The following is a 25,935-nucleotide window of genomic DNA, read 5'->3' as shown; positions in this document are numbered from 1 at the left end:
ATCCTGACCAGATTTGTGTTATTTAACAAGTCCTGAACAGAATTGGAAGTTAGCCTTGACTGGACTGGACACATCCTGACCAGATTTGTATCTTGGAGGTGAGTGTGTATCTTTGTTGATTGTTCGGTGAGCGTGTGTTTAATGTTTGAAGAATGTTAGTTAAGTTTTGAACTTGCCATTTAGCTAAAGACTTTTTTTTTCCAGGTTTTTGTGGGTTTTTTTTTTTTTTTCTCACTTTTGTTGTTTGATCTTCGCTTATTCATCGTATCCGCCTCGGGCTCACCAACCAGAGCTGAATTAGAAATAACTTCAGGAAGAGCATCGGTGTCAGTGAAAACTTTGTGTTACTTTCAAGTGGACATATTTGTGTTACCTAGAAGTGGAAACTTGGTGTTATATTCAAGTGGACATATTTGTGTTACCTAGAAGTGGAAACTTTTGTGTTATATTCAAGTGGAGACTTGGTGTCATTTTCAACTGAGATTTTCTTTTAGGGGAGGGGAATTGAAATGGTCGGAAGGAACATAAAGATATGTTGTGACAGTGGAAGTGTTCGGACTGTGGGTTTCGGAAATTTGGAATTTGTTTTTTTTGTGCATGGACCAGCTGTGGAATGTGGCAAACATATCTCACATAAAATATACTAGAGAAGTCGACATATTTTTGCCAAACACATCCACTTATCTATTGTAATTTAACAGCATTGATGCTAGAAAGCTCTGACAAAATCAACTTTTTAAAAAATATGTAACAATTTAACATCTACATGTCAGTCCAAATTTTAAAATGACAACATGACGAGGACGATGTAGTTTAGCTTATAGTTTACTTATTTATGAAAAATAATGTATATTTAAAACAAACTTTACCACAGACAGTCACAATAATGTCTGGGTTTACTGTCGTGGTACTTGCTGTATGTAGGTGTTAAATAATTTACTGTATCATTTGACACTTTGACACTAATGACCAGCGTGTCTCTTCACACCATTTAAAAATCTGTTTCAATACAATTTGCTATAATTTATATCTGATATCTGATATCTGGCATCGACATTCTCTCAAGATACCGTTTTTATTTTTGCGTTTATTCTGAACTATACGTTTGTCTTTTCTTGGAGGTGTTTCTCAAATGTAAGTTTTATTCACTCCTTAAAGATTATCCTTTTCTCTTTTTCTCTTTCTCTCTCGCACGCGCGCACACAGATGTGGGTCCCGCTCTACAGTCTGACAGAAGCGGGGGGGGGGGGGGCGAGGGCAAACTGCTCGCTGGTTTCCTCCGACAATGGAAGAATAAGCTGCGGTAACCTAGTCAATGATGCCAACTGGTGTGTGAAGGCGCCATCACTTTCATGCACTTCCGGCGTGTCATTTTCCCGCGGACCACTTCTCTTTTGCCAGGGGAGGCTATTGAGGATGTTTGAGGCTGGGTGGGTGCACGGGAGTGGTACATCGGGGGACTCGGACCCGAGGTCGGCGGCGTTCGACGAGCTGCTGCAACTTTTGACGCCGCACAACAGCCCGACGTCAGGTCTGGTGCACGGGCGCCCCCTCGCGGCACGAGGCTGACCGCCTCATCAGGCGCACCGTGTCGCCACGCGTCGCACGTGCACTGGCGCGGTCCTCGCGCGGCACACTTGTTTGACTTGCGGTCCGCCCGCGGCCCACTGGGCCAAGGTGCAAGGCTCGGCAGCTAATCGCCGGCACTCCCAGACCTAATTGGTAACCGAACCCCTACCCCCTTCCGCTGATTGCTGCGCGCGCGTCTGATAGGTCACGTGGTGTGTCGACTGGTAAATCACCCATTTCTTCACGTTCTCAACTGATTGAACGCCGCATATTTTACGACCGGGTAGGTCGCCAGGCCCGTCACCACGGTCACGTGACTACCCTCGGGCAATCAAAATTTAGCATTCTAATGTGATGCAAGCCAAGACTGCATCGATATTAGCCAACTCTAAAATGTCTGGATCATCACTTCATCTGAGTTAGTGTCACTGACATTGTTCATTTAACGTATTTTTATTTTTTATCCAGTTTTTCTGTCATTTTAAATGGAATTTTTTATGTTAGGATAATGCAAAAGTAAATGTATTAGTCACCCCTTAGAATAAGGGTAGACTACGTGTTCTGGAGTTACTGCATATGGTCACTGGTTTGTGGCCTGTGGATAGGATTCTGCTTCCCCACCCCACCCCACTCTCCATCCTGCTCATTCTTTTCAGTAAAAATAAAAGTGGCTACCTGATTTATAAGAGCTATTTAAAGCTTACAGATGTAAATGTGGCGGAGGGAAAGCTTTGATTCCGCTTTCCACGGGACGTACTCTAGACATGATGAGCCACTTCGGCCAGTAGGCTACAGGAGTCCATGCCAGTAAACTACTTCGCTAATTTATTCATGTTTATCTGTTCACCCTGGCCATGCCAAGCATTATGCTAGCACATAGCTAGCTTGTTTGTTTGTCTGTTCACCCTGGCCATGCCTAGCATTATGCTAGCACATAGCTAGCTTGGTTACGAGTGCTTGCGTTGCTCAGTACAAACTCAAGCCAAAGGCATGATAGACTAGCTGCTTGACTAGCCACTGTGTTTCCACATGTAATGTTCCATCAGGTAGTGTTTGTAAGCATAAAGCCAGCCATCTGTTCGTGTGTTTGATGTGCATCCAGATGGCCGCCTACAAGTGACCTCAGGTCGTTTATTTTGATGAGACTTATATTTTTCAAACTCTGATGTGATCTCACTTGTTTCGAAAATCCTAACAAGTGATCACTTTTCATGATGCGAGAGTAGAAAAACAGTCTTCATATGAATGCTGACCCGCAGTCCATCCCTTTCCACATTCTAGAATTTTATGCGGTTACAAATCGAAAGGTGAATAATGATTTAGTTATTTATTTAGTGGGCGTCATCACAGATTTCTTTTAATGTGATCTTGCTCTTTCTTACACACACATGCGTGCACCCCTCCAGTGAGACTTGAAAGAGAGAGAGAGAACGCTCACTCGCTAGAACACACACACCCTCTCTCTCTCTCATCCACGCACGCACGCACCCACACACACACACAGTGGCCTGTCTCTCCGGGGGCAAGCGAGGCCAGTCAGTTGGAGGTCTCGGTAAACTCAGACCCCTCTTTGTCTCCGCATCTCTGAAAAGTTTGTAACTGTCCTGGCCTAGTCTGCTGGGACAGCCAGTCCCACGTCGACCATACATTATCTTCATCATCCAGCGGTCCTCTTCGACCCGCCGCCTGCAGCCGCGGTAGCATCGTGGGTGATCGCGTTGGTTTGTGAGGAGAGAAAGAATGTGTGTATATGTGCGTGTGATTGTGTGTGTGTGTGTTTGCTTGCTTGTTTGTTGTTTGTTTGTTTGTTTTTTTGTTTTGTTTTTTTTTGTTTTGTTTTGTTTTTCCAGGAGAGGAGTCTTTCGATTTGCAATAAATAAAATTCTTTTACCAGCTTCATTACGAAAACGTGCTCACCAGACACCATTGTGGGCAATGCGAATCTGAGGATAATTTAATAGAGAGAAAAAGAGAGAGATAATCTAATCGGTGTGTGTGTGCGCGCGTGAAAATGTACATTTGGAAGACAGCGTAATGATAAAAATGAGAGAGAAGAAGGGGTGAATAGGAAAGCACTTACACACACACAAATAAACAAAATAAAACACTACACACACGCGCGAGAATAAGTTTGCTGTGGACTCCATGTCTTGCATCTCTATTTTATTGGTACAATATCATCATCAATAATAATTAGTATAAAAAAAATAATAAAATTTATATTAATTATTATTGAACAACAACAAAATAAAAAGCTTAGACACTAGACAAAGTAAGAATCACCACTCTCACATTTTCATGATAATGGACTGATTTTTTTTTTAACCAAGAGCCTAGCATTACTTCAAAAGCTGTTGTTATTTACTGTTTTTATTTCACATCACTAGAAACTGTTGATTCTGGGAGAGCAAGATAGAGTTGTTTGTCTGCGAAATGACCACGTGATACTTCATGTAAACAAACACCGAAAACCAAGGTTAAATATAAAGGAAACAACTGCCACGTGACAGTTTGAATGACTTTTGTACAACGGACAGGGCTGTGGGTCACGCGACGTCAAGCACAAGGTTCGTTCGACAGAAGGAATGACGTCACAACACAGAATGACGTAATGTACTCTTGCAGCGTCAAAAGTAATAGAGTCAAGGTCAGGAAGCTTGCTGCAGCTCGAGCGGCACGTGATGCGCGGTATGTGGTGCGCTGTCGTCACGCTTGCCTCCCCTTGAGCCTCTGTCACTTGCCTCCCCTTGAGCCTCTGTCACTTGCCACTCTTGTGACCTGAGATTTAGTGCTTGGCACGACGCGCGGCTTATCTACCTGCTCACTCGTGTATACCTCTGCCGTCATCCCTTTGTTGTTTTCACTATTACGTCTTTCTTCTTTCTCTTTTAATCTTCCTTTTTTTCTTCTTATTCTTTTCTTTATTTCCTTTCCTCCTTTCTTCTTACCGTACATTCGTGCGTCTGTCAGTGTATCTCTTTCTTTTTTCGCTATCTCTGTCTGGTAAAGGTAGATAGAAAGGTGTCAGAGACTGGAGCGAACTCTAAAACAAAAGGTTTTCACACATAATATCCTCAATATGAGCAGGTAGAGAAAAACAGAGATTGACGATCCAGAAAAATAGAAAGAAGGAGCGAGAGAGTGGGTGGATGGGGTGCGGTAGGCTGCTTCCGAGTGTAGATGACAGCGTAAATTTTCACACCTTTTGGCAGACACACCTGTTCCTGTCGCTTGTCAAGGGTTCTGTGCATTGAACCTTGCAACATGTGCTGACGCCTACAAACCAGAAACATGAACTTGACATTGACTAATGGCATCCTTGACCCATCTGACGTCGGAAGTGTGCACATTCCACGACCCTGTGTACAGTATACCTGCACTTTTGCCTTTTTGCCTTTGTTTTTTGTTTACTCGTTGGCTTCCTTGCTACAACCATTCCCGTTTCGAACCCAACATCAGTTTCCGTTTCCATTGTATGTCGACCCATCCAACCCGTAGTCTCCCGTGTCTGGATATACTAGAAGCAGATGAAATGAAGAAGCCGACATCCGGGCACTGTGCAACGGAAGCAAACGCGCAGCATACTGGGAAGCCTCTGATTCTATCTCTTCTCAGTCTTAAAGACCAGCCAAAGTCAAACAAAACTAAGTTCAAAGGTCTAGTTAGGTGTACATTTGTTCCTGATGCCTGGGTAAGACTCAGTACAGGGTACTATTTCCCACAATCTGGGTCGTGACGTCATATGTGTACACAGAAGAGCCTCATTCACATATAACCCAGTTGTCCCATTGATGGATATTGCTGATCTTATTCATAGATATCTAATTCATTGCTACACCATTCATTGTGTTGAAATACTCGCAGTGACCGACACTTCCTGTCTCAGGCCTACGTCACAGATGTTTGTAGGAATTTTTCTTGAGAACAGAAGGAGTGAAAGTAGTAGTTTACAACTGAAGTTACCCAGGTATTAGAAACATCTCGCCCAACATCCCTCTTTGTTGCTATGGGGAAACATACCTTCTATATACCAGTTATACCACGCAAGGTACACACATTTATACATGACAATTAAGTTCAAAGAAAATGTAGTTACACTGGAATCCAATCAAAGTTGGCAAATCAAATACAAATGTCTTTCTCGCCGTCATGTGACCTCAGCAGTTCATACAAAACCAGATGCGTAGGTAGAAATAGGTTGCCATGAGAACGCTGTGTAGGTAGAAGTGGTATTCGAATATTAACGTCTCTGTGGTAGGCCTGTAAAGTCCAGATGTAACTGTGCTTTCAACATGATCATAGACTTACAAAATGGTGGAAGCAGCACACACACACACAAACCCACTTATCTTTTTAGTCTTCTTTGTCTCCTAGTGCCGCAACCATACCACCCAGCGGATCCGGTTCTGGGCCGAGATCGATCTCTCCTGGTCTGTCTCCGAACCCTGCGTTTCATCTGTGGGTTTAAGTCCAGAACTTGTCTCGTTAAACTCGGTGTCAAATTGCAATCAAATCAAATGTCAACCGTACACTGCAGTCTATGCAAAAACTTATTAAATACATTTTTTACTAAAAACAAGGATATCGGCCGGCAGCTCTTCCTTGCGATGTAAGTGTAGAAGCAGGACTGAAGTATCGTTGGAAGTCAGAGAAACATTGCAGTGTACTGCTGACGTCAACAATGTCTGTGAGACACAATAACAAACACGTTAATGCTTTGTACAAAGCCAGGATAGTGTTTTCACGAGCAAACCTTCGATGTCGCAGTTGAAGATGTGAAATATTTTCACGGGTGAGTCCCGTGCTGTGTCCTGGTGACCGTTAGCACGGACACCTCGTGTCGCGTAGTCACTGGGTCAGTGAAACTTATTCTCTCCCTTGTCTTGCATGTGTCTTGCCGTCCACACAAAGTCCTCGACATTATGGATAGCAATTGTCATGAACTGTGGAGGCCGGGCCATCTTGTCACTATATCTTGTTGGTGTTCTTTGTAGGACTGTTGTCCGTTTTCGAATGTCCCTCCATTGACTGGGCAGGCAACTCTGACCACGCGTACAATGATGTCTGGAGGAGAGGATCGGTAGGTTGTTGCCGTCTGTCACTCCGATCTTGTGCACTCCATTGAGTATGACGTGTGTGTTCCTGGCAGTTGGAGGGACCTAGGGGGACATAGCAGGGTGTTTGTGTTCCGTCGTGCACTAGTCATCTTCGTTAACAGCAGCCTCGTTGTCGATGACGTCACCGGTTCTGGGGCGTGTGCGTCTCGGTTCAGCGGATTTGTTCATTGTTGCAAACGACGAAGTTGACTTTTTCACGAAGTTTAGACACGTTAGTTAGTAACGGCTGTATGGCCTGGTGGCTACCGACGAGGTCTGAAGACTGAAAGGTGGTGTGTTCAAATCTGACAGTGACAAATAAAAAGAGTGAGAGTGAGTAGTGAGTGAGTGAGTGAGTGAGTGAGTGAGTGTGAGTGAGTGAGTGGTGAGTGAGTGAGTGAGTGGTGAGTGAGTGAGTGAGTGAGTGAGTGAGTGAGTGAGTGAGTGAGTGAGTGAGTGAGTGAGTGAGTGAGTGAGTGAGTGAGTGAGTGAGTGAGTGAGTGAGTGAGTGAGTGAGTGAGTGAGTGAGTGAGTGAGTGAGTGAGTGAGTGAGTGAGTGAGTGAGTGAGAGTGAGTGAGTGAGTGAGTGAGTGAGTGAGTGAGTGAGTGAGTGAGTGAGTGAGTGAGTGATGGTGAGTGAGTGAGTGAGTGAGTGAGTGAGTGAGGAGTGAGTGAGTGAGTGAGTGAGAGTGAGTGAGTGAGTGAGTGAGGTGATGAGTGAGTGAGTGAGTGAGTGAGTGAGTGAGTGAGTGAGTGAGTGAGTGAGTGAGTGAGTGAGTGAGTGAGTGAGTGAGTGAGTGAGTGAGTGAGTGAGTGAGTGAGTGAGTGAGAGTGAGGAGTGAGTGATGAGTGAGTGAGTGAGTGAGTGAGTGAGTGAGAGTGAGTGAGTGAGTGAGTGACGTGAGTGAGTGAGTGAGTGAGTGAGTGAGTGAGTGAGTGAGTGAGTGAGTGAGGAGTGAGTGAGTGAGTGAGTGAGTGAGTGAGTGAGTGAGTGAGTGAGTGAGTGAGTGAGTGAGTGAGTATGAGTGAGTGAGTGAGTGAGTGAGTGAGTGAGTGAGTGAGTGAGTGAGTGAGTGAGTGAGTGAGTGAGTGAGTGAGTGAGTGAGTGAGTGAGTGAGTGAGAGTGAGTGAGTGAGTGAGTGAGTGAGTGAGTGAGTGAGTGAGTGAGTGAGTGAGTGAGTGAGAGTGAGGATGAGTGGTGAGTGAGTGAGTGAGTGAGTGAGTGAGTGAGTGATGAGTGAGTGAGTGAGTGAGTAGTGAGTGAGTGACGTGAGTGAAGTGAGTGAGTGATGAGTGAGTGAGTGAGTGAGTGAGTGAGTGAGTGAGTTGAGTGAGTGGTGAAGTGAGTGAGTGAGTGAGTGAGTTGGTGAGTGAGTGAGTGAGTGAGTGAGTGAGTGAGTGAGTGAGTGAGTGAGTGAGTGAGTGAGTGAGTGAGTGAGTGAGTGAGTGAGTGAGTGAGTGAGTGAGTGACGTGAGTGTGAGTGAGTGAGTGAGTGTGAGTGAGTGAGTGAGTGAGTGAGTGAGTGAGTGAGTGAGTGAGTGAGTGAGTGAGTGAGTAGTGAGTGAGTGAGTGAGTGAGTGAGTGAGTGAGTGAGTGAGTGAGTGATGAGTGAGTGCGTGAGTGAGTGAGTAGTGAGTGAGTGAGTGAGTGAGTGAGAGTGAGTGAGTGAGTGAGTGATGAGTGAGTGAGTGAGTGAGTGAGTGAGTGAGTGAGTGAGTGAGTGAGTGAGTGAGTGAGTGAGTGAGTGAGTGAGTGAGTGAGTGAGTGAGTGAGTGAGTGAGTGAGTGAGTGAGTGAGTGGTGAGTGAGTGAGTGAGTGAGTGAGTGAGTGAGTGAGTGAGTGAGTGAGTGAGTGAGTGAGTGAGTGAGTGATGAGTGAGTGAGTGAGTGAGTGAGTGAGTGATGAGTGAGTTGAGTGAGGGTGAGTGAGTGAGTGAGTGAGTGAGTGAGTGAGTGATGAGTGAGTGAGTGTGAGTGAGTGAGTGAGTGAGTGAGTGAGTGTGAGAGTGAGTGAGTGAGTGAGTGAGTGAGTGAGTGAGTGAAGTGAGTGAGTGGTGAGTGAGTGGTGAGTGAGTGAGTGAGTGATGAGTGAGTGAGTGAGTGAGTGAGTGAGTGAGTGAGTGAGTGAGTGAGTGAGTGAGTGAGTGGAGTGAGTGAGTGAGTGAGTGAGTGAGGAGTGAGTGAGTGATGAGTGAGTGAGTGAGTGAGTGATGAGTGAGTGAGTGAGTGAGTGAGTGAGTGAGTGAGTGAGTGAAGTGAGTGAGTGAGTGAGTGAGTGAGTGAGTGAGTGAGTGAGTGAGTGAGTGAGTGAGTGAGTGAGTGAGTGAGTGAGTGAGTGAGTGAGTGAGTGAGTGAGTGAGTGAGTGAGTGAGTGAGTGAGTGAGTGAGTGAGTGAGTGAGTGATGTGAGTGAGTGAGTGAGTGAGTGAGTGAGTGAGTGAGTGAGTGAGTGAGTGAGTGAGTGAGTGAGTGAGTGAGTGAGTGAGTGAGTGAGTGAGTGAGTGAGTGAGTGAGTGAGTGAGTGAGTGAGTGAGTGAGTGAGTGAGTGAGTGAGTGAGTGAGTGAGTGAGTGAGTGAGTGAGTGAGTGAGTGAGTGAGTGAGTGAGTGAGTGAGTGAGTGAGTGAGTGAAGTGAGTGAGTGAGTAGGTGACGTGAGTGAGTGAGTGAGTGAGTGAGTGAGTGAGTGGGAGTGAGTGAGTGAGTGAGTGAGTGAGTGAGTGAGTGAGTGAGTGAGTGAGTGAGTGAGTGAGGTGAGTGAGTGAGTGAGTGAGTGAGTGAGTGAGGAGTGAGTGAGTGAGTGAGTGTGAGTGAGTGAGTGAGTGAGTGGTGAGTGAGTGAGTGAGTGAGTGAGTGAGTGAGTGAGTGAGTGAGTGAGTGAGTGAGGAGTGAGTGAGTGAGTGATGAGGAGTGAGTGAGAGTGAAGTGAGTGAGTGAGTGAGTGAGTGAGTGAGTGAGTGAGTGAGTGGTGATGGTGAGTGAGTGAGTGAGTGAGTGAGTGAGTGGTGAGTGAGTGAGTGAGTGAGTGAGTGAGTGAGTGAGTGAGTGAGTGAGTAGTGAGTGAGTGAGTGAGTGAGTGTTTTGTTTTTTGTAGTATAGTTCAGAAAACGGTGTTTTTGATAAGTATTGTTAAAAAAAAAATTCATCGTGAGTGAGTGAGTGTAGAGTGATGGGAGTGAAGTGAGTTGAGTGAGGTAGTGAGTGAGGTGACTTACCATCTGGTTTTCAAATTTTTTTAGGAGACAGATCTCTTCAGAACAACAATTTCTCTCAGAGACCAAGGAAGAACCCAATAAAACTCCAAACGATTAGAAACAAGTAGGTATGCCTGTCTCCCTGATGAAAAAAACTATGATATCGACTAGTTTCGGTCTGCACTGGATATTGTGTATTAAGTATTGTGTAAGGCTGAAATGTGTGCATCGGAAACCATCTGCACGACTGACATACCGGACACGCAAGGAGAAAGAGGGTAACAAGGAATCACTGTAAATACAGTCTTAACTCTTTAATTCGTCTCCATCCGTCGAACGCAAATGTTAGTAGGGTAGCGAATACCCGACTTAAAGAGAATTAACTACATGGATAACTTTTGTGAGGAAAGGGTATTAAGGGTGGGGGTGGGGTGGAGTTCTGCAACCTGCTGTGGCGCGAAATCCCGGGTGAGCGAGATTTAAGGGGAGATATTTAATGGAGGTCAAATATCCTCCACACATTACTCTTCTTTCATCGGCAATGTCATCGTACGAGAGCGGGCTGACACTGTAGTCACCATTTTTAGATGATTGTTTCGCGTTGATCATCCGCCAATCGCTCTGTGACGAGTTGTGCAAGTAACCCTTGACCTCCAACCCCTGCCCCTTTCTTTCTTTTTCGTCATTAAAGTGATTAGCGACAAGATTTATCTGTGGGTGCACTGGTCAGATGCGTGGAGCACCGGCTTCCTCCGACAGTTTCATTTCCCTTAGTAGGCTCGACGAAAGATGTCTGATCACAATTTGTAAAGCGTTTGACGCAAGAAGAGGAAGTAGCCTTGATTGGAGCAGAGTGCATCCTGTGAGCACCACGTCCTGATCAAGGATGAAGCGAAGATGGGGAACGGATGGAGTCTGGCAAGTACGATGAGGACAGAAGTCGTCGTCCTGACCTGTTGGGTGTTTTCAGCGACACTCTGACATTGCCAAGTGCGTCACTTCCGTCCTTCGCTCTATCTCTAAGCCCATGCCTTCCCACTTTTCTTTCTATCCCATTTGTAATAACAGCAAAACACGAAACAGTTACAGAATGTAAGATGAACATATAAAATACTCATTTAGAACTGATTTGATTTGATCGATCAGCACTTGTCACTTCGCTACAAATACATCGAAAAACTGGATGCCTTTTGGTTTCTGAAAGGCTTATTTTTATCTTACTGTTCTAATGCATTCATGTCACATAATGCATGGCAGACAAAAGGCAGACAATGGTCGTTCCTTTGGCAAAATGGCGAAGTTTATTACGTTTTCATTAGCTAAGACAAATGCATTTACTAACCACTCACGTGTAAATAACTCTATGTTCAGGTAGTGATGTAGATCCTATAGTGCACTTATCCTCATGTTTCCAGTCTATATTACCTTACTGAATAAAATGTAAATACTGACAATCGAATTGTAAGCATATATATCACTGGGAAATAATTGAACATTACAATTACAAGGGCCCCGAGAGATCATCTACCCTGGGGCCCGTGCTGGCTCTCTGTGGTCCTGAAGTTTGGTCAAACCTGAAAGTAGAATCAAATATACCTAATCTTTACTGCCTTATTAACCATTTAATTTGTTTCACATGTGTATAATTCCTTTCGTTTACATGTATAATTATTTAGTTTAATTTTTTTTTTTTTCGTCCTCTACTCTTCTCGAAAACCGTGCTGCTCGCAATTAAGTCTTAATGCTCGTTTACTCCGTCTCATTTCAATTACAGTAGATAAGCATGTTTTAAATTCGGTCACAAAGTTATTTTAGTCTTTCTCCTCCCCCACCCCACGCCTCCTCTCTCTCTCAGGGGATTTCCTCATCAAGTGGCATGCCGGGATATTGTGACTCACTGCAGACTGCGTCACAAGACGGCCATTACGAGGGCTTACGTCACCTACTTTTGTGTCCAGCGGGTGAGACCCCAACAACAATGCCGGCGATATCGCCTACGTCACGTGGTCCCTTCCCCTCCGACCCTAGCTCCCAGCGCATGCGCAGCCCAGCCTACCCGCGTGACGTAGCCCAAACGCGGTCGTGCGACGCTTGAGCCAGCCAGGGAAGACTTGTCCATTGACATCGTACGCTCGTCTCTTCCAGGACCAGCTCTTACCTGCCATGGGGTGCCTGACGGGCAGCCACTGCGAGCGTCCCGAGTCTCGACTCGAGTTTGAAAAACGATCTCCGTTCCTACTTTTACGACAATCCCTCAGCCATCGAGGCCAGAAGAAGTGTGTACGTGTTACGAAACTGAGGAAGTAGTTATCAGGCTCATCAGAAGTACACAGCAGGCTGACCTGTCTTTCAACATCTTAAAAAAAAAAAGGGAAGACAGTTGATTCAACGTTTGGGTTTTGTTGCATCGATCGTTGACATAGGTGTGTAGGTGTGTGTACAGCTAACGACTTGAACAGGAGTGACACACTTGCTGAGTGACACACTTCATTACCTGGGATTCAACCACCTGAAATGGAACACCCAGCGGGCACAGTATGGCTGAACGCGCAAATCGTCCTTTGAAGACTGAGCAGGTAAACCTCGCCGGTAGAAGGAGACCAGGGTCAAATCGCGGCAAGACAGACAACGAAAGAAGTGAAATGGCCGACGACGAATTAAATCTCGCAGGTCGCCATGATCCGAACAGTAAAACAACAACTACCACTACTACCACCATGACTACAACAACCACAAGGAGTACAAAGACAGCGAGAACAAGATCGACTACAGCAAAACCTACTACAACCACTGTTAATGTTGTGACACCAGAAGACAGCAATACAGGTGATGATAACAGTGGTGAAGGTGCGGACCCAGGAAAAAGCCAACAAGAGGCGGACAAGCGCTCAACACATTGTCAACCTCTCGCAGGTGAGTGAAAAACATCTTTAGAAAACCTTTGCACTGACCCGGACAGGCAGGTTTTATGCGTCCCTTTACACCCGTTTTGCAGCATTTCGGTTTGTGACTGTAGAAAAAAATTCAAATGTGCTGGTACCAGCGATTCTACCTTGGGTGCAAGATTAAAAAAAATTACCACCACACTTTGAAATATTGCAAGATAGTCTATGCATTAACAATATAATTCAATGAATAAGGTCGTGAAATTTATTTACCACTGACACCAGAAACTTACATCATACTAGTGCAACACCAATTTTGTGATTTTTCTATTTGTTGTAAGGTATGCATACATTTGTCTACTCAAGTCGTTATTTCAGCAGAGTGGACTCTAAGAAATTCATGACAAAGTGTGGGAGGGGGCAATGGTGTGCATATGAATTTTTTTTTTGCATGTGTGTGTGAAGGAAGAGAATAAAATATATGCGCCAATAATATGGTCAGCATAGCAGAATAGTTGAGAGAGGTTTAGTCCCTGTTACTCATCATGAAGCATACGACTGCAACAACACCTCACGTAGTTGAGAAAAATGATGGTTAAACAAAATTAATGTTGCGACTTGAACAAAGATTTTGCAATTAAAATATCACAAATCGCAGCAACAAGCATAGTATTCTACGCCAATAAGTTTTATTTAATAAACGTATTTGATTGAATGTCTACAAACCAAGTGACAATGAATATGTTTCTGAATTATTTTAATAACTCTATCAAACATTTATTTATTAAGGACTTCCTGTCAGCATAGGATGCTGTAATGGTGGTAACAGTTTTAAAATAGTGTGGGTGTATTGCATTTACTATTGTAACTAGTTTTTTGGGGGAAGATGTTCATGCATAAGGCTAAATTCTCTAAAGTTTGAGCTAGAAATGAAGGGAGAAGTAGAGGGGAAAAGTTGTAACAGAGTCGAAGGGGTTATGAACCTTCCTCAGAGCCTGTCTATATTACAAAACTTTGGATCTCATTCATCCAGACTTGATTAGCCAGGAACAGGGCTCAACTGGTCGTATGGTGTCAGTAAAAATCAGCAGTTGCGCAGTGACAATAAAGACAGGTGATAGGCAGTCATTGCTTTCACCTAGTATCAAAACATCTTTTGAGATTGAGATAATACAGAAAATCCTTTCTCAATCCTCCTTGACATATATGTTACTGCCTTTGTTTGTGTTTTACAATAAGATGTTAATGATCTGATAATGAATAATGCATGGTTATAATATTTGTTATCTGTGTAAAAGATATTGTTTGTCTTTGTTTGGTTTACAGTGTTTATATATTCCATAATGCATACTGAAGGCTCTGAAACGATTAGTGTGCTTAACTAGCATTATGCTCACTTGGGTCATTAGCTAGAAAACTCTCCATGTCCATATCCGAGTAACAGACGCTTGATTAATGATGGAAGAAAAAGGTGGCAGAGGGAAAAGGGTGGACTCGAATCTATGCAATGCCCTGGATGTGGTGAATGCATAGTTTACCCGACCTATAGACATCTATTACCAACGCATTGTGTACTTGATTACAAATTCATGGAAAGTTTTGTTTTCAATCTTTTCTGATGACAGGTAAAAGTACAGAATAGCCACAGTATCTTGCTACTCCTTTGTAAAACATATTTATTTGATGGGTACCAGAGCACAGAGACACTTTTTTTTTTTCTTTCCAGCAGTCTTTCCTACACTAAACAATGGAGAACATTGTCGGCAATGTAAATGTGTCTGTTAGTTGTTGGTAGATCAGGAAGATAATTCAGACAAATAAAAACCTGTATCTGTTAAACTGATTCTTTTAAAAAAAAATTGTATAGTAACAGGACTTTGTACTTATCATCTCACTTTATGGATGACACATTCTATCACAGTGTTACTATAAAAGGCCAATACTAAATAATGAGCAATTAAATTTATGTTTTGGTCATATTAGTGGTGAGTGACATGCAACAATTTGGGTATGCTAATGCGGTTCTGCTTGCCCTGTGCCCCACTGGAGGTGAAAGGGAATAAGGAGAAGAATGCTCTGGCTTTGGGACATGAATGTTCAAAACCTACCATTGTGTCCACTCATTTGTGCGTGGTTGAAAGGTATAAGTGGTCATAGCGTAAGAGGCAATGAATGGCAGTAGTTGCCATGACTGGGGCCCATCTCTAACTTTAGCTTGCCTGGTAAATCAGGTACCCATTTCTGTTGGACAGCTCAGAGGAAATCTTCCAGCTACATGTCTAAGCCAGCTTTACACCACCAAAATTCTGCTTCACTCCACTGCCCAGTAGTTAGGATGTGGGGATCAGTAGTTGCCCAAGGGAACTCACGGATTAGCCGCATATCAAAGTAATTATAGTGCGCTGTCCAGCAGGAAAGCTACCCTAGGGTAAAGTAACAAAGAGCGATGTTTACACGGTTTGCACACAGCTTCGAAACTTCCGGAGACCGGCGTTTCCCTCGGTTCCCCTTTGCCCCCGAGGCAAAATTTCACTACGGCTCAAGCTCCCACTGATACTGGTCAGCCCTTCTACATGCTAAACTGTTAACAGATCCTGACAGGTTGAAGGTCGCGGTCACGGTCAGAGAGTAAAGTGGCTGCTGACGTCAGAACCAGTAAAAAGCCCCGCGGGCGCAGACGGTTAATCAGTGGACTGGCGCGGCCACGGCCGGCGGTGACCGGTGGCTGACGCCTGTTTGTCCAGCCTCGTGTCTGAACACGTGTATGACGAAGCCTTCCTCGTGAAGGAGGGATGTTGAAACCTTTTGATTGACGTTACAGCCTCCCTTCCTCTCTCTCTCTTCTTACTGCCCTCTCCCCCGCCTCCACAAACACACCACCGCCTGCTGTGGGGCAGCTGATGATCGCATTTCGAACCTTGGCAGTGACACATCGAGTCACGCGGTGCGAGCTACACCTTCGTTGGCTGAGAATACATAGATATAGCTGTCAAGTGAACTGTTATTTCCAGAACGTGTATGTGTCCCCAACAGCATTTTAATTACAGATGAAGTTTTGGTCGACTGATATAAATGTGTCTCACTGACCTGAAACTAGTTTCACACCAGTGAAATATCCCCAACATTCCAGTGTCAGTCCATCTTGACTGTGTCCAAAATGTAACAACATAGATGCCCCTGTGCACACATCACCTTTCTCATTCAGTAGCGTTTTAATGACGGTTATAGAATAGTAGAATAACTCTGATCCATCTTCTCAAATATATCTAATATCAACAAATCAAGAGTTTAGACCTGATATAGTGCAGTACATGCAGATATAACCAATTCTTTACTAGTACAACTTCATTTTGTGAGCTGACAAGGATACAGCTCGCTTTCTCTGATTTGATGTATTATGATGAGAGTAGCTACTGGTTGAACATTAGAATGTTAGTGTCCTGAGGAAGATGTAGATGGAGGCAAAGGGTTGTTTACCGCACACAGTATCTGGGGCAGTTGGGTGAGCACGGAGGTGACCTACATGCTTCTGTAGGTCTGGGTTACTGTATGCTGTACAAACACTTGTCGCCTCCCACTGGCCGGTGAGAGAGAACTGCTCTCGTGTTCAGCCTCTCTCCTGCTAGAGACATCTAGCGGTCAGATCAAGGGCAGGCATGGGGTATACATCAAGGAATTTTAAAAGTGTGATTCCCCGCACGTGATTATTCCCCCCTAACCGTCTCTTAGTTGACCTCAAACTCCCGTGAGAAGATAGATTAACTGGTAGATAGACTGGTAATATACTTTATGGTATAGCGTAGTGGGCAAAGCGAATTTTTTTGAATGCGAAGCTTACCGGTTCATTTTCTGTTGGATATTTGTTTTGTGTACACGTTCTGGTTTTTTTCTTTCTTCTTACTATAGAGAACTTGAGTACTTGTGTGTGTTTGAGTATTTGTAAAAGGTAAAGGTAAAGGTCGTCCCATAACCTTTTAAGGTCGTTTGGGGAGTGAGGTGTTAGAGACCCCACTTTTCTCGGGGCCAGCTTTTTACATGAGGGTGGTGCCCATCTCCTCTCCCTCGCTGCCTTACCTTCCCCAACCCTCTATGGAGTCAGGTACCCATTCCCTTCAGCTGGGTCGACTGGGGGAAGTTTGCTGCGCTTATCGGGAATTGAACCAGCGCGCTCTCGGTTCGGACGCCAGCGCTCTAACCACTCGGACGTCCGTGTTTTAAATTGTTAGCTCGACAAGTGTGCACAACACGGCGTTGGTTTAGTTTAGGGTTTGAGTAGAGTTTAGATGGTAGGATTTTGTTTTAACAATGATTGAACAAAGAAATTGTCGATGTTTGGTAGTTGGTATCCGCTTTGGGTTGCGTGGAACAGGTCGGTAGCAGATCTTCATAGAGTCCCGCATTAGTCTCAGTGACTTCTATACTCACGTTTATTGTTTTCATCTTTGTTTATGCGCCATTTGCATTCAAACTCTATTCCTAGTTCCCAAATTGCGGACTTAAATGAACTATTCCTTTGACCGACATTTCGGGAAGGAGGGTAGAATCCTTGCATCGAAGAGTGCGTGCACGGAATTATCATCATCCTTCCTGTGTTCCTGAGTCCACTGCCTTGACGCCACAACACCATGACGACAGCGGCTACCGGTGTCACGTGGTCCGTGTACTGGAACGACATCGCGGATGTACTATGCCGACTTTATAAAGCACCTGAGCTGCGGCCTTTTGAAATGCAGGATAAAATTTCAGTAATCTTCTTTAGTGACCACGGAAAGCTTGTGGTGTGATTAGCTGTTGTTAAAATATAAGGTAGGAAAGTGTCGAGGGCAAGAAAGAAAGACTGTGTGCAAGGGAGGCAACAATGCAGGGGAACACCGAGAAAACCACAGTGCAGGCCCCTGCCGAGAATCGAGGCTGCACACAGTTCCTCACCAGTGGTCTGTGGGATTTCTTTGTGGTATTCTGAATGTGTGTTCATGTGGAGTAAACCTGGGAGGAGAGGGTTGTCTTTCACTGCTTTGTATCCTGTTACTCAGCTGTACTCAATGTTTTGAATCTGGGTGAACACCCGGCAGCTACCCAGAAAAACCTGCGTGTGGCACATCATACCATGACACTGATACACATCAGTGAGACACTGCGATATATTTCACTGCATTACATCGGCTTTATACTTTGATTGATCATGTGTGAAATGTATGTTCTGCGATTGTTTTTTTTTGGTACGACTTGGCTTTGTCTTTTCTGTCACAATCCCCGTTTTAGAAAGATACTTAGGTTGGTATGTGGGTGCGCGAGTATGCGCAGACTCGAAAGAAGGATGTGTGATAGATGAAAATTATATACAACCTACAACATATCTTTGAAATTTACAGGTTAAAGAAGAAAAGTCTTTTGGATGTTTTAGTTTTTCTGCCATTGTATGTGGTTGTTTGTGACAGGTACCCACATAGACTTCATTAAAAAAAACTTGGAGCTTATGCAGACGAAGTGCGAGAAGTATCACACCTGCACCGGGGAGTTGTATAACTCGGAGAACTTCTACCGCATTATTGCAGGGGGCAATATTCAGCTCCGTAACATCTGTGGGTATGTACCATAAACACGTATTTGCACAGACTCTTTCGGATTTATTTTCTTTCTCTCTTTCTTTTTTTCATTCTTTCTCTCCCTATTCTGTCACTATCCATTCAATATTTTCCTTTTGTTTATAAGGCGTTTAATCTTGAGAAATAGAAATCTTATTGTGCAATGACTGCCATTTCAGCGTGCCATTGCCCAGATTAATAAACACACATACATTATCTCACTTCTATATACGTATGCATAGAGGAATGCATTTATTTATTTATTTGGTCCCTCTTTCTAAAAACTGTTGTAAAGATGCACAAAGCCCGAAGAGACTTGTAAACTTGAGTCGTACCCGTCCTGTTGCAGTCTAGTGTACAGTTCTACTGGCAGCTACAGAACACTGAATGACCAGTGCTTACCCACAGAGAGGGAGTCCATCAGACAGCAGTTGAACGATGAGCTTATAGACCAAACGGAAAAACAGACGGATGAGAAGACCGCATGGGGAAAATTATCTGCCTGCTTGGACAGACGTAAGATGGACGACGAAGATCCTATAAATACCTTGTGCAGGTGTGTATACTGAACAAAGGTCGATACTGATGACATGACCGACGAAAACAAATGATACAAGTACCCTAAGGCCTAGGAGACCCGAGTAGTGATTATACGGATACAGCTTATGGAGGAAAATATTAAAACTAACCCGAATACAAAACTATTCTCGAATGGGTTGGTTGAATAAAAAAATCATACACTACTTGCCAAAGTATGAGAGAAATAGTTTAGTTGTTTGATAAGTAAAAGCAGTTTGACGACGCAGTTCACATCGGGGCCTTGGAGAAGTATCTGTGTTTGATGGGCATGTAGGGTGTTCATTGTATGAAGAATGTTTTAGGTGCGGCAGCTGCAAATTATATTTTTTACTGGTTTATTATCATTCAATACGCGTGTCATCACTAACAGGATAAAGGGAAGCACTACAGCCCCGCTGTGCAACATGACTGATGTGCAAACGACTACGGAGACATTTTTCAACGAGAAGCTGAGTGCGCTTCACTGCTCCTGCGATGCTGTCAAGGCATTAACTCAGGGTGAGACAGTGACCCACTAACTCATTTTTCGTGTGCGCATGTGCGTGTATCACATTTCCTTCTCCCATGTTTTATGTGTTTAGTTCTGCAGGTGTTAGCCCGAAGGTATAGGAGTATATTCCTTACCTGTATTTCCTATCTCTCCAGAATCGCCCGTGCGACTGGGTGCGCTGCTTGGCGGGATCTGCAGTGGGGCGGTCGTTCTGCTCCTTATCGTTATCATCATCGTCCTTTGCCTTCGGCACCGCAAGCTCAAGCGCCGTTTGTGTGTATTTTCTTACCATTTATTTTTAAAGGTTACTGGGGTCCAATTTTTTCTAATAATTTCGGTAAGCTCAGTGCAGAATATTTTCCCTAATTTGAGTAAAACATACACTTTTCGCTCTCGAGAAAAGCGCCTACAAACATTACGAAGGACGTCAGCAAGAGACACTGACGTCAGAGTTGTACGTGAATACGTCTATGTTGTCAAGACCTCAGCCAATGGGAGAGCTGAGGCCATATATCCGTTTGGCATGTCTGTGTACAAACATGACATTACGAGTCTGGCCTCTTTCTCTGCATGGTGATGCTTGTAGACGTGTCTGGAGAACGGACGGGTGGATTTACCCCGATCTGGGGAATAGTATTTTGCACTGAGTTTTACCCAATTATTAGGTACATCCCGCTAGTCCTTTAACTACCTTACATCGGTTAGTTACAAGAGCTAATATGAGGCATGTACATTCTAAGATGAACATTGCCGGAAGTAGGTGTAGAAAAGGTCGTGTATGTGTTTTACAGATGGAGCTTCCATGTATTTGTAGTAATATTCCCGAAACAAGTCCTGTATTTATTACCTCGTTTGTTTCTTACACCAGGACAGCGGAGTCCAAACGTTCAGGAAACAATATGTCGCCACAGGATGAGTCTTGTCCCATCTACCAGGAGATTAATGATCCTTCTCGGGTATATATACTATATTAATTCCTGTACACATTTTTATTATTATATTTAATGTTAACCTGTTCGTAGTCTTGCAGAAATCTCTTTACTCTTTGTCGTTCTTCCAACGAAATAATAGTATATGTTATAATACGTTTCATAGTCGTGTTGTTGTTGCTGTTGTTATGATTATTACCCTCAACACTACCAGGGGGCAGACAGTCCCAAAAATAGCAAAGTGAAAAAAAAAAACCTGCGTTAATGACTGAAGATATAATTAATATGAACATTAGATTTATCAACAATCATATTCGCATTTTCACTGAGTGTAAAGCCATTCATTTCCTCATGTCATTTTTATACAATTGGCGAGTATTTCATTTGGAAAACTGAATTGAAAGCAGAGAGCTTCCCGGGCGTCACGTGCCATTTGGTTTTAATTCGGAGCTTGTCTTTTTCTAGGGTCCCGATGCTTGGTTGAAGTGGGGCAATCCTGGTTACCGGCTGGCCCACCGACCACCCACGCTACCCTACCGCTACACGCCCACCCTTCTTCAGGGTGCTGGCAGCCCCAACGACCACGAGTACCTGGAGCCGCTGCCGGACATCAGCAACGTGCAGCCTGGACAGACGCTGCCAGGCCCTTTGCGGGACCTCCAGTACGATCTTGCCCAGCAGGTCGCGCCCTCCCCGAACACTGAGAGGAAGACGATGGCGGGAGATAGCGCGGAGGGTGTCAGCAAACCGCCAGAGGAGGGCACCTATTTCGAGAAGCTCGACAGGCAGGCCGGGAAGGACAACGACGAGGACGGAGGCTACTCCACCTTGGGCCGCAAGCCCACTCTGCGCGTCCGGGGTCCACCGGAAGTCGGCGAAGAGTTGCAGCCCCTCAACAGCCAACCACCAGCTTCAGAGGAAGATCAAGGACATAGTAGTACTGCCGACCCACCGTACTTTGTGCTGGAAAGAACTTTGACCACTCAGGTGTAGAGACTGAGCCAGGAAGAATCTTATGCCGTACCACGTGTGTGCAGTTTATACAGTTTATTGTGATGAATGGGTTTGGTGAGGTGACAACACTGTGCAGTCTGTGGCACCAACCTTCGAGTTTACTTTGATTTGCCCACTGTCTTGCCAGAGTAGTCTTGAGTTGCAAGGGGGAGGGGGTGCGAAGAAAGGACTGCACCCAGTGTTAAGGTCCATAAAAATGTAATTAGCACATTTGAGTGCTATAAATATTATTTTCCTTCTTAAACCTGCAGCCGACAACGTACTTCGACAAATTCGTTGACAGTTGACTGCACGCAAATGGAGGACAAGATACTGTTCAAATTGAACATACGTACGCAGATCTGTCTGATGGACACGACACATTGTTTGGTACATAAAATGGAAAGGATACTCAGCAATAAGGATGTTTGTACACTGGACTGTAGCAACACAGGACTAGACTGTTGGATTCTGGACAGTATTTCCGGTTGCACCAAGAACGGACTGTCCTCGTTGAAGGAAGTGAGAAAGCGAGAGCTAGTGGGTGAAAGAATAGTGATCCGGATGTTTGCGAGCTGTCGGAGAAGAGTATTTCGCTCATTTTAATGTTGCTGCTCAAAGATTAATTTGAGGTTTCTGACCGAGCAGTCTTACTCCTAGTCGACAAATTCAGTCAAAGAGACATTGACTGAGCTTGCTGTGCTCCCAGAGATTGTTAGTAGTGTTCATACATGTGTGCTTACGGGCATGTGTACATACGCCTGTATGTTAGGCAAGGTAGTGACTTACACATGTGCGTTCGTGAGAGGTTGGGTTGTGTACAAGAGAGGAAGAGACTAAAGTAGTCTTGTTAAGGGGTGTGCATGGTGTTGTGTATAACACAATTTTATCAGTTTTGAAGACTTGGTGAACTGACCTTCCATTTTTTTTTTTTACCCATCCTTTCGTGAGACCCTACCTAACCATTTCGCTATCCGAATGGAGTCCCATATTTTTGACCGCACCAATACCATCACCCAATAAAGAAATCAAAGGAAAGGAGACCTGTCCTGCAGTTTTCACATTTATTTTAGCATGTTTGTCTCATGTCTGGAAGTTCCTGCTTCTCTCCCCTCACTGGCTTCAATCTCAGTTCGGACTTCGGTTGCACTTTGCTGTATCGTGTGTGATACGTCTATGTTTATGTAAACCAGTAATCATCAAGGCTGGTTTGATCTTTTGTTTGTCAGTGGCTTTGGAAGCATGGATATTGCGGTGAAAGGTAAAAATAGACAGCGCTTTATTCTCACAAACTTTATTTAGGCCAGCAGCCATGGTTGCCATAGAAGCATCGACCAGGAATGCACAGTGAAGTCTCGCACGATCCGATAACCTGTGCTCTTACTTATTTCACACAGAAATCGACATCTTTACAGCGCGTGACGGGAGAATCACGTGACTATCCATGCTTCACTAGAATCACTTTCAGTCGGTGCGAAGAAAGCTGGTTACTATGAATGTGGTAAATCTACATTCAGAAGCATTCGAGAAACTTGGAAAAAATTGGAGGTTCAGTGTGGTTTGGAATTATCGATTAGTGGTTAGATGATGAGGAAGACAGTAAACAGCGCACACGATGATGTATCGAGAAGAAAAGACAGTTTTGGAGAAATTTTATGACACTTCTTGGCTCATTCGCCTACAGGGTTTCGAACCATGCCCTTTTATGGTGGAACACACTGGCCCGGATGTAACACTGCCATTAGTACCCTTTGACGATTCTGTGGGTGCAGTATTATGATTTCACACCATGCAACACATGTAGATGTTATACATATGCATGAAGTCTTTTGTTGCGATTGCTTGCTCGTGTGCTTCATTGTGTAATATGTGCTGCAAAAGGTTTTTTAATGTATAATGCGCCGACACCTGTGTGTGTGAGAGAGAGCGAGAACGTGTAGACAATGGTGAAGGTTGTTGACACCTGTCTAATTTTTATTAAGGGGGGGGGGCGGTGCCAGCTGAGCTATATTACGGCAAGCAGCTGTAAACAGATGCCAGTGCAGAGAAAGAATAGCGGTATATAACCGTTGTCTGTCCCTCCCTCTTTTAAACTTTGGTAGGGTTTTTTAAAATTTATTTGACCACTTTGTCACAAGTGAAAGCTGCGGAAAATAATTTAAAATACCAAATCTCATCATAGATAGATAAAACATGTTTGATAAAATGCTATTTTAATGGGGGGAAGTGACTTTTTATTTAGAAGATTATTAGTTCAAATCCAAGTCATGTGCAGTAAGACAGGATGACGGAAGTGGTCAAAATCTTAATCTTTCCTTATTATCTGTGTGTGGAATTGTTTATTTGGGGTGGCTTATATCTGTATGTAAACATGGACAGACATGGTGCTTTTCACTGATGCATGCAATGTTTTATTTTACAATATTAATGACATTTGTTTGTTATGACACTTAATTTTGTCCATAAATGGAATACTTTCCTGTATATTTGATTTACAGTTATATTCATAGATATGTGTGTGTGTGTGAAAGACAAAATATTTAGCCCCAGCTGTCTTTCTGCAGCTATTTGCGTTCGTTTCAATGTTATTCTGTTACATTACTGCGCCAATAGAATATCAACAAACTAAACAATTGTTCAAAGGAACTACGCACTTTACGAGTGTTTTTACTTGCCTACACATTGAACAATTCGTACAATGCAGTTTGGGGGACTGAAGTGTTGCACTGGGATCCTGTATGACCGAATGCTGTGATGTTCACTGAATATCCGGATGAACAAAGTCATCCTCGAGCAAACGACACCTTCCTTCATCTTCCCTTTCCCTACAGGATAAATGGCTGCATTCGCAAGGAGGCTATTCCAGGTGATAGCTTTAGTTAGACAAGACATCTGTTTCAAGTGTTGAGAGCACAAGATGAACCAGAGGAGAGAAGGGACAGGTACACACACGCATACCGAACACAGAGACAGGTGCGGCACCCACTCGACCTCACATCAAAATCAATGAAAGCCAGAGAGCGCCCTCACTTTGTACAACACTAGACTGCTGTTATTTCCAAAACAAATTTCTGTTCGTTGCCTGACTGGTTTCCACCGAGTGAAGCAGAAAATGTTTCCTTTCTTTATTAGTGTTTCCTTTTGTACTTGAACGTAACGGAAACATCTGCGGCCTCTCCTCTTCTCATCATCATAGAAAGGACTTCAGGTGATATTGTATGCTGGGGCCAAGTGTCAGTCGTCCTGAAGTCTGTGATAAACCTTAAATTTAAATAAACCTCGCCATCAACTTCTTCAGTTCAGAAAGTAGAATTTCAGAAATAATGTATGGAATGAGCTTTCATTGCCGTTCTAAGCGCTACTACACGTAGTAATAATGGTCACTATTACTATACTATGTTACTACTATTAATAGCACGTATCAGACACCACAAAACCTCACGAAGTCCAGACACTGTCGCTCCCAAGGAAAAACCCAATGTTTTTCTCACACGACAAGAGAAGCCACCACAAGGCGGACCTGACCTGTTGGGTCAAGCATCTCTCGTCAACAACAAGCGACTGTCTTGTGGTCAGCTGTACCAGAAGTACATGGTCTGGTAAACAGACCAGCATTGACACCAGAATCATTACGGGAATGCCGACGAAACGAAATAACACAATGGTACTATAGTTGGAGAAGTGAATTTGTTTAATTACAGCATGAAGAGATAATTGTATAAGTCAGCCTAAAGCCCAACGTTGTCTACAAACTACAAGTGGTCTGCCCTTAGGTACTCTGTCCAATCAAGCAACACCCCTCTTCCATATATATATAGGGGTTAATTACTCTGTCCAATCAAGCAACACCCCCTTCCACATATATGTATAAAAGAAATATTTATGTAAATAACTGAGCTGTCAAAAAAAACAAACTACTTGTCACACATGCACACGCATCTGAAAAGCGTCCTGTTGCATCTGCCATAAGGAAGTTAACCCGGGTGGACAAGAGTCCACTTAAAATGGAGCGATGGCATCAAAATCGAGGGGACGACGAATGAGCAACTGTCATTGTTCGGGTCCCTCCAGTGTTCTTGGGTCACAGGGGGAAAAATTCAAAGTAAGCGAACTCCACCCTTGCTGCAGGACACACGTCACATCCGGTGATTCTGTCTATCATCACGCCGCTCTCTGCGCAGGGGTCGGCAGATTATTGAGGTATATGGTTCCCGAATGTCAAAGTAAAACAAAGAGCGCATTGACCTACTAATGAATTACTAAACAAAGAAAAAAAAACTAGGCAGTTAATACAATGTGTCATAAGGAAGGGTGATAAAAGCTCATACACCACCAGCCATCCCACCCCGTATAATATGATGGTCTGAGAAATCGCAGTTTCTATTTCTTCTACGTTTGATAGTTAAGTTGAAAATCATTTGGTGCATGATTTCCGCTATTTTTTAATATTTATTTTGATTAGGAAACTTTGTATATCAATGTCCAATGGTGTTTTGGTGACAGGAATAGTTAGGATACGGTCATCAGCGGAAGTGTCTGGTTGGGATACAATGGAATTATCACACTCACAAAAAACAAACTTAAATTACCATGAATATACTAACCAAATCTCAATCTGT

General features: G+C 43.9%; 1 protein-coding gene across 3 annotated transcripts; it reads left to right on the top strand.

Moving 5' to 3' along the window:
- Positions 1-11,943: 11,943 nt before the first annotated feature.
- On the top strand, positions 11,944-22,247 carry LOC112563062. Of its 3 annotated transcripts, none has more exons than XM_025236776.1 (7): positions 11,944-12,768; positions 18,179-18,326; positions 18,675-18,881; positions 19,275-19,402; positions 19,550-19,667; positions 20,263-20,350; positions 20,789-22,247. In XM_025236776.1, exons 1-7 carry the CDS (start codon positions 12,393-12,395, stop codon positions 21,314-21,316), a joined length of 1,593 nt encoding a protein of 530 aa, XP_025092561.1. In that variant the 5' UTR covers positions 11,944-12,392; the 3' UTR covers positions 21,317-22,247. The 3 variants fall into 3 exon arrangements, with proteins under 3 accessions (XP_025092561.1, XP_025092576.1, XP_025092569.1); XM_025236791.1 differs by lacking the exon at positions 11,944-12,768 and adding an exon at positions 17,215-17,546; XM_025236784.1 differs by lacking the exon at positions 11,944-12,768 and adding an exon at positions 17,542-17,674.
- The last annotated feature ends 3,688 nt before the right edge of the window (positions 22,248-25,935 follow it).

The sequence above is a fragment of the Pomacea canaliculata genome, linkage group LG1 (assembly GCF_003073045.1).
Source record: "Pomacea canaliculata isolate SZHN2017 linkage group LG1, ASM307304v1, whole genome shotgun sequence".
Lineage (NCBI taxonomy): Eukaryota > Metazoa > Mollusca > Gastropoda > Architaenioglossa > Ampullariidae > Pomacea > Pomacea canaliculata.
The sequence above is the reverse complement of the archived record's forward strand: the minus strand, read 5'-3'. Positions and strand labels throughout refer to the sequence as shown.

Bases quoted from the DNA above. Each gene is read 5' to 3' on its own strand.
- LOC112563062 (XM_025236776.1), top strand. From the start codon at position 12,393: ATGGCTGAACGCGCAAATCGTCCTTTGAAGACTGAGCAGGTAAACCTC. The intron at 18,327-18,674 runs GTATGTACCATA...GTCCTGTTGCAG, and splicing joins CAGCTCCGTAACATCTGTGG to TCTAGTGTACAGTTCTACTG. The intron at 19,668-20,262 runs GTGTGTATTTTC...TTCTTACACCAG, and splicing joins CGCAAGCTCAAGCGCCGTTT to GACAGCGGAGTCCAAACGTT.